The sequence below is a fragment of the Salvelinus namaycush genome, chromosome 22 (genome assembly GCF_016432855.1).
Source record: "Salvelinus namaycush isolate Seneca chromosome 22, SaNama_1.0, whole genome shotgun sequence".
NCBI classification, from domain to species: domain Eukaryota; kingdom Metazoa; phylum Chordata; class Actinopteri; order Salmoniformes; family Salmonidae; genus Salvelinus; species Salvelinus namaycush.
The window spans coordinates 2,808,381-2,817,352 of NC_052328.1; the positions used below are offsets into that span (position 1 = coordinate 2,808,381).

The 8,972-nt window shown below is 43.0% G+C and overlaps 1 protein-coding gene across 1 annotated transcript; it reads right to left on the bottom strand.

Annotated features, from left to right (window-relative positions):
* Window positions 1-736: 736 nt before the first annotated feature.
* On the bottom strand, window positions 737-7,317 carry LOC120017351 (pyroglutamylated RF-amide peptide receptor-like). Its single transcript, XM_038960101.1, has 6 exons — window positions 6,978-7,317; window positions 5,796-5,954; window positions 4,538-4,599; window positions 4,004-4,239; window positions 3,099-3,196; window positions 737-1,155 (listed from the first exon to the last, which is right to left on the bottom strand). The coding sequence occupies exons 1-6, from the start codon at window positions 7,315-7,317 to the stop codon at window positions 737-739; spliced, it is 1,314 nt and encodes a 437-aa protein (XP_038816029.1).
* Between the last annotated feature and the right edge of the window lie 1,655 nt (window positions 7,318-8,972).

The following is an 8,972-nucleotide window of genomic DNA, read 5'->3' on the forward strand; positions in this document are numbered from 1 at the left end:
TGGTTTAGGGAGTCTCATTTATCAATCTTTCCTACTTTGGCTGTCATTTTAAATGCCATTTGAGGGTGATTTTAAAAGTTCAAATTTTGGGATATTCTAACTCTGGCTGTATTCCAATAAGAATTCCATAACACTTTGCAAGCCAGCATAATGTGACTTGCCTGATGTGGCCTGTAAACCAGCTGTTTCAGACTCGTCTGAGTACCAGTGTTTTTAGACAAAGAAGCAATGACATGGACTTCAGGGAGTGGATTAGCTAAAGAGACTGCTACTCAGGCTAGTTTCAGACCACTGTGTTGGGGTAAAACTACGCTGTTAAAATATGATATATGTCATGTATTGTCATCAAGAGATTAATTTAAATGATCAAATATTAACTTAGGCACTCACTTGATGAAGGCTACAGGACCAAGCAATTGAATGTAACAACCATGTCTGTCACTAGCAAACACAGTCATTGATGGTACTGGTAACTCTAAATTTCCCTTGAAAGGCACCCTGGGAAATATGAAAATAACGTTGAAAGGCACCCTACAGTTCTAAAACAACACCCCAAAAACGTTTTAGTGGTACATTTTTGCCACTTAAAGGAACAGACTGCTTTGTCACTGTGGTGGTAGCCTGAATAGGATAATGTGTACCTTTTCCAAAAGGTACGCTTCTGAACCTGTACTAATTTGTCCCCTAATGTACACTTGGATAAATGAGGTGAAAAGGAGACTGGAGTGCTTCTTTTTTAAGTCTGTAACGAGACTATTTCAACAGATCTCCGCTGCTCACTGGGTAGCTCAGTGTTCACCGTCATCTTCTCCCCTGCTAAGGCTGAGGAGGTCTGAGAGGAGACGGACGGACCGTTCTCCAGCACACCCTGCGCCAAGCCCCCATTAGCCCCACCTCCAGTCTCTGAGAAGGCCTCCCTCTTCAGTGGTCTAATAAACAGTACAGTGGGGTTGTTGGGCGTCTCCACAGCGCCGCCCCGGTGGTCGGAGGGCTTCCTGAGGCAGCGCGACAAGGTAGCCACACAGCTCTTCTTGAAGTTCTCGTTCATGAAGGCGTAGATGATCGGGTTGTTGAAGGAGTTGGAGAAGCCGATGGCCTGGACGATGGCGATGATCATGTTCACCGTCACCTCGTCAGAGTTCTTCTCCAGGTTGTCTAGATGAAAGGAAGGTTTTTAGGGATTAGTTTAGCTGCATTTAGAGAATATTTGTAGCTAGGCTTCCATCCAAATTGCAACAGATTTTCATTTGAATATTCTAAAATCTCCATATAACAATTTTGCGTTTTCCCACCAGATATGTTTCCATCAAACTGATTTTTTCATTATAATTTTGGGGAAGTTACAATACAGTAACAAACATAGGACATCACTACAATATTTTATTCTCTTAAGAAACATTAAATAACATTAAATAAAAACATACTGTTTGCTGATTTAAACGTTTTTAAATGTTAACTAGGCAAGTCAGTTAAGAACATATTCTTATTTACAGTGACAACCTACCTTGGACGACGCTGGGCCAATTGTGCGCCGCCCTACGGGACTCTCAAGCACAACCAGATGTGATACAGCTTGGATTCGAACCAGGTACAATAGTAACACCTTTTGCACTGAGATGCTGTGCGTGATGTAGTGCATATAAACATAACTTTTACTGTTACATTTTCATGTACCGAATGGAAAAATACAAGTTAAATGGGTTTCCATCGCATTTCCAACTCTACTGATACTTGTATCATAAACAAATGTTGCATTATAAAGCCGATGTGCTCACTCTGGTCTTGGTACATGCGCGCTAGCCAACAGCTCTGCAGATACAGAGCGGGTAGGCTACCTACATTATGAGATAATTATGAATAAGAGCAAAATGATGTGTATTTGTGAAACGGCAGCCAAGCATCGATCACCACGTCACCAGAATTGCTGATTTAAACGTTTTTAAATGTTAACTAGGCAAGTCAGTTAAGAACATATTCTTATTTACAGTGACAACCTACCTTGGACGACGCTGGGCCAATTGTGCGCCGCCCTACGGGACTCTCAAGCACAACCAGATGTGTTAAGAACATATTCTTATTTACAGTGACAACCTACCTTGGACGACGCTGGGCCAATTGTGCGCCGCCCTACGGGACTCTCAAGCACAACCAGATGTGATACAGCTTGGATTCGAACCAGGTACAATAGTAACACCTTTTGCACTGAGATGCTGTGCGTGATGTAGTGCATATAAACATAACTTTTACTGTTACATTTTCATGTACCGAATGGAAAAATACAAGTTAAATGGGTTTCCATCGCATTTCCAACTCTACTGATACTTGTATCATAAACAAATGTTGCATTATAAAGCCGATGTGCTCACTCTGGTCTTGGTACATGCGCGCTAGCCAACAGCTCTGCAGATACAGAGCGGGTAGGCTACCTACATTATGAGATAATTATGAATAAGAGCAAAATGATGTGTATTTGTGAAACGGCAGCCAAGCATCGATCACCACGTCACCAGAATAAGACCCTGACATTCATTGGTAAGGAGCATCAAGCTTATTGCACATTCACCACCCTGTGAAGTTGATCATAATTTATTTAATCTGTAGCCTAATAAACTGCATGTTTTGCCGAGTCGTAGTGAGAGGACCACACAACATATCATCACGTGACTCCAAATTTACTTAGATATGATGGTTATTATATTAATATTTGCGCATCGCTGCGTTTCCACCGCGATTTCTCGCATATTGAATTTTACCGACACAAAAAGATCCCACCATGTCGAAGGAACAAATAGTTTTGTCAGCACAGTCTTGTACCGACCGACATTTCGTGTTTCCATCAGACTGGTCGTGACTTTTTTTTTCATGCATCAGGTAATTCATCCGCATGAAATGGTTTAATGGAAACATGGTTAGTGAGAGTTAAAAAAACACATGCTGAACCGTCAGATTTACACCTGCCTCTGAGTTTCAGTTAAACCTGAATGTAAAGGTTAACCTATGTGACAGTGATTGTTTATGCTATATGTACTACACCCCATTTCAGCTTGTTAGACCTAGCCCTGTTGTCGTTGTTGTAGTGCGATAGATCATATACTTACTGTACTCAAACAGCATGTGAACGGTGTGAAACGGAGCCCAACAGATTGTGAACAGCAGAACGATGGTAATCATCATTTTTACAGCTCGCTTCTTCTTCCTGTGAAAATCAATAAAACATGTTCGAACGTTCTCACGCCGATTTCCTTTCTTTTATTCTTCCCATACTGAGAGACGTGCAGGTGTCATCATGCACAATGCATTTCAACACAATAAACAGGTATTTTAGAAGAGCTCTCTGTGTGCCTGAATGGTCTAGCAGTAGTGCTGCCAACTCCAGTCAACTCAGACTGCGGTTCAATACCCAGGTGCTTTCAACTTTTCATATCCCGTTCATCTCAATCAATAAATATAGTGCATTTTATAAAGCCCTTTTACATCAGCAGATACCTAGAGAGGAACCAGGCTCTGAAGGGTGGCCAGTCCTCTCCTGTCTGTACTGGGTAGAGAGGAACCAGGCTCTGAGGGGTGGCCAGTCCCTTCCTGGCTGTACCTGTTAGAGAGGAACCAGGCTCTGAGGGGTGGCCAGTCCCTTCCTGGCTGTACCTGGTGGAGAGGAACCAGGCTCTGGGAGGTGGCCAGGTCTCTCCTGGCAGTACTGGGTAGAGAGGGACCAGGCTCTGAGGGGTGGCCAGTCCTCTCCTGGCTGTTCTGGGTAGAGAGGAACCAGGCTCTGAGGGGTGGCCAGTCCTCTCCTGGCTCATCTCTCCTCTCTCTCATTCTAGAGGAACCAGGCTCTGAGGGGTGGCCAGTCCTCTCCTGGCTCATCTCTCCTCTCTCTCATTCTAGAGGAACCAGGCTCTGAGGGGTGGCCAGTCCTCTCCTAACTTATCTCTCCCCTCTCTCATTCTTCCCTATATCTATCACAATAAAAACAATGAAAGATGTCTGTGTGTATGTACAGTACCTGGATATTTTGTTGACCTCTCTGTGGTTCATGGTGTTCAGGACAGAGGAGTCCCCCACCCTCTTCCTGATCCACAGCTCTATCCCTATCCGTGTGTAGAGAAACAACATGGCTGCCATGGGCATCAGGAACAGAGCTACCATGATGAAGGTGGTGTACACTTGTCTGTGAGTCAGGGAACGCCAACGCTCCTGACAACACACGTGGTGGTGGTCGTACAGGAAGTCATACTTCACCTGGGAATGGAGGGGAAACACATCAATGAATCATTCAATCACAGCTGTTGGTTTTCTGGAGTGATTCTGAAAGCGACCGATTTGGTCAGGTTAAGTCAGGTCAGGTTAAGTCAGGTCAGGTTAAGTCAGGTCAGGTTAAGTCAGGTCAGGTTAAATTAGGTCAGGTTAAATTAGGTCAGGTTTGGTTAGGTTAAGTCAGGTCAGGTCAGGTCAGCTTCTTTGGTGCCAGGATGTTGACTGTAAGCGTTTGGATTTGATTTGAAGCTACAGTAGCTGTGGTGGGAGGGGATTGACATACCTCTAGTTGCTGTACGAACAGCATTGGGGATCCCACAACCACTGATGCACTCCATACAAGTCCTACACAACGAAGACATGTCTCAATACAATGACTTCTTCACAGTACCACAAGTAAAACATCATATACTGTACACATATGAAGAGTTTCTTTCCAAAACGCTGTATCCACAATGTTTCACATTTGTACCTTCATGTGTGTAAAATATTAATGTTCTCAGATTTTTAATTCAAAGATTTTAGCTGTGTATTACAATGAGTTTGTTGCAATACGCTATACTGTATATCTGTTGGGTAGCTGGAATGGAATGTTCCTATCCTGTATATCTATTGGGTAGCTGGAATGGAATGTTCCTATCCTGTATATCTATTGGGTAGCTGGAATAGAATGTTCCTATCCTGTATATCTATTGGGTAGCTGGAATAGAATGTTCCTATCCTGTATGTTTAACATATGAATTCAACACATAAGTCTAGCATCATGCTATAGTGTTTGGTTAGAGTTAGGTCTCGTACCAAATGGCACCCTATCTCCTATATACACTGAACAAAAATACAAACAAAGATCCCAGAAATGTTCCATACACACAAAAAGCGAATTTCTCTCATTGTGTACACATTTGTTTACATCCCTGTTAGTTAGCATTTCTCCTTTGCCAAGATAATCCATCCACCTGACAGGTGTGGCATATCAAGAAGCTGATTAAACAGCTTGATCACTACACAGGTGCACCTTGTGCTGAGGATAATAAAAGGCCACTCTAAAATGTGGAGCTTTGTCACACAACACAATGCCACAGATGTATCAAGTCGAGGAGCGTGCCATTGGCATGCTGACTGCAGAAATGTACACCAAAGCTGTTGCCAGAGAATTTAATGTTAATTTATCTACCATAAGCCACCTAAGCCATTTTTTTATATTTTTGTTGTCAGTGCCTCAGAGCGTAATGTGTTTAAATAAAGATTTTCCTTCTCTTTTTGTTGTCAGTGCCTCGGAGCTTTATGCATTTTTTTTCACTTATCTACACACCATACTCCACTTTTTTTTATATTATGAAAGAAATTAAACCATAACTGAAGAACTCTTACGCTACTATCCTCTCCCAATGTCTGTACCTAGTGACCTTTAGTCCTCTCCTCTCTCTTCTGCTCCCACTCTCCTCTCTCATTTCTCCTCTTCCCCACCCTTCCTTCTCTGTTCTCACTGCCATACACCATTAACACAAAAGCTGAAAGAGTGTTTATTTTTAAAAGCATACCTAGCATCTTGTATGCTCTTTTCGGAGTGTACTGCCTCCTCATTTTCAAGGGGTAGACAATTCCCTGGTACCTCTCCACTGCGATGCAGGTCATTGTGAGAATCCCTGTCACTATGGCCATAGTCTGAACAAAAGGAATCGTCTTGCAGATGAGAACACCTAGGAAGAGAAGGGGTTAGACGTGTCACTCAAAAACACACTGTACACCGAACAATCAGTGTTTCTCCATACGTTCTCTCATTGGCTGCGTTTACACAGACCAATTCTGATCTTTTTTCACTAATTGGTCTTTTGACCAATCAAATCAGCTCTTTTGTCAAGAAGTGGGCAATATATCATAATTGAGCTGTCTGTGTAGTGCAGCCGGTATGGCCCTCGTTATATAACTGCATGGGGAAGGAAATTCGTGTGTAGGTAACCTTCACTCCTAAATCACCTGGCTTCGATGTATAGTCCCCCAGAAGGCTGATCCTCACCCATTCAAACAAAATAGGCTATTTTGTGACAATTCACAGTATAACCTATATCTATCACAAAACAAATGTGATATTGCTTGCTCTAAATCTTGTGTGAAATATTGAAAAATGTGAAATAACTCTCAAGCCACCTATAAACCCTAATGTTAAGAGGTGTCCGGCAAACCAGAACATCGTTTAAAAACGGTTTACTTAGACTACAACTATGGAAATAAAATGTACTCTGTAAGGCACTGCTCTGTAGCCTATTACTTCCCATGTTGGTTGGTTTTTAACGTCAACATTTTGACTGATGGTCGAGTGACCCACATCCATCAATGTCTTGAAACTGTAGAAGGCACCAAAGGCAGTAATACACAGATTCTCTTGAAATTATAAAAAGCGCTCTGCAAACACAACCCGTTCATAAATCAATGAGTGTCAAGGCTCAGATTATAATATTCTTAAAACTACTACCAAATGTAATGCGCATCCATATTATTTTCGGATGGGGAAAGAAAACTGTTACATATAGGCTTCTAAAGTTTATTCAAACTATCAATGACAGTAGGCACGCCGCTGGGCACATACATCAATTCAACGTCTAATTCCACTTTAGTTCAATGTAATTTCATCGAAATGACGTGGAAACGATGTTAATTCAACCAGTAGGCATTCGGTGCAGAGCAGACAGGTGTTGGTGGAATCATGGAACATAGGAACTCACCTCCGAGCCATTCCGAGGAGATGTTCTGTAACAAGGTGAACGGGATACAGAAGAATGTGATAAGAAGATCGCTCACCGCCAGAGAACAGATGAAGATATTAGTGGAGGTCTGTATTGCTCTTTTACGCACCACTATGTAGACAACCAAACTGTTCCCAACCAGAGCCAGGACGAAAATGATAGCATACATAATGACGAAAGTAGTCTTAGCGCCCAACGGTAGCTCAGGGACGTAGACAAGCGGCTGAATGTTGTAAGACTCGATGAACTCTTGTCGCGTTAAGTTGTAATGTTGTAGCATCTCTTGCAGAACCTCGGGTGTTATTTTCCTGGACCCCATTTCTGTTGACGTTGTCATTTTCTATGAGTTTATTTAAATTCCAGTAGTACAGCCACTACAGACAGATGTATTTTCCCGCCCGAAAATGGTGTTTTGTACACGTGTAGCTGATTAGGCTTTTCCAAGCTGTGCGCGCTGGTGCGCTCCTCCAGAAAACATATTTCCACTGTGCTGCGGCTAGATAGTGCATTTCTCCCGCGTCCAGAGGCAAGAGGAAAGTGTCTGAGTGACACTTCTAGCTTATACCGCACGTTGTTAGTCTGCTGTTATTGCTGTGGGCTAATAACCTCTGTCCGTCAAGGGGTGGAACACCCAGTTAGCTGTCATTCCAGTCCTCAAAACGACAGAACGAACGCACACACACACACAGCTTTATGGAAACAGATTCATATTTTTGTTTGTGTGCTTTTGTGCTTTTCATCATAGCCTATACAAGATTGAGGTCTCATGAAAAGGTCATGTCTGGTTTTGATCCGTGTGTTCAATTTGCTGAACTCATACAGAGGAGGAGTCAATCAACGTGTCTATCATTGCGTCTACTCGAGTTAGTTACGTAGTCATTTGTTTTTGTGCACAGTGCTCTTCAGATATGTGCTGTTCGACAACAACACACTTCCTTTGCAAACAGATGTCTGTGATTCTATTATACAGTCCTCTCTCAGAACTGTGGATTCTGACAAGGGTCCCGTCTTTCAGTCAAATGTTTTGTGTATATATAGTACTTTTCAAGTACAGCCTGTATGAACATTATACTTGGACTCAACATATATATGAATTTATGTATTGGGTGCAAGTTACCCATTGTTTATTAAGGATGATTTTCTATATTGTAATGAGTCTCCTAGCAACATGGGAAACATTGGACCCTAAGTGAGAGGCTGTGTTGAGAGCTGAGTCTCCTAGCAACATGGGAAACATTGGACCCTAAGTGAGAGGCTGTGTTGAGAGATGAGTCTCCTAGCAACATGGGAAACATTGGACCCTAAGTGAGAGGCTGTGTTGAGAGATGAGTCTCCTAGCAACATGGGAAACATTGGACCCTAAGTGAGAGGCTGTGTTGAGAGATGAGTCTCCTAGCAACATGGGAAACATTGGACCCTAAGTGAGAGGCTGTGTTGAGAGATGAGTCTCCTAGCAACATGGGAAACATTGGACCCTAAGTGAGAGGCTGTGTTGAGAGATGAGTCTCCTAGCAACATGGGAAACATTGGACCCTAAGTGAGAGGCTGTGTTGAGAGCTGAGTCTCCTAGCAACATGGGAAACATTGGACCCTAAGTGAGAGGCTGTGTTGAGAGATGAGTCTCCTAGCAACATGGGAAACATTGGACCCTAAGTGAGAGGCTGTGTTGAGAGATGAGTCTCCTAGCAACATGGAAAACATTGGACCCTAAGTGAGAGGCTGTGTTGAGAGATGAGTCTCCTAGCAACATGGGAAACATTGGACCCTAAGTGAGAGGCTGTGTTGAGAGATGAGTCTCCTAGCAACATGGGAAACATTGGACCCTAAGTGAGAGGCTGTAGATTGTGGGGAAGCTGAAAATTGTTGGGAAGCTGAAGATTGTTGGGAGGCTGTAGATTGTGGGGAGGCTGTAGACTGTGGGGAGGCTGTAGACTGTGGGGAGGCTGTAGATTGTTGGGAGGCTATAGATTGTGG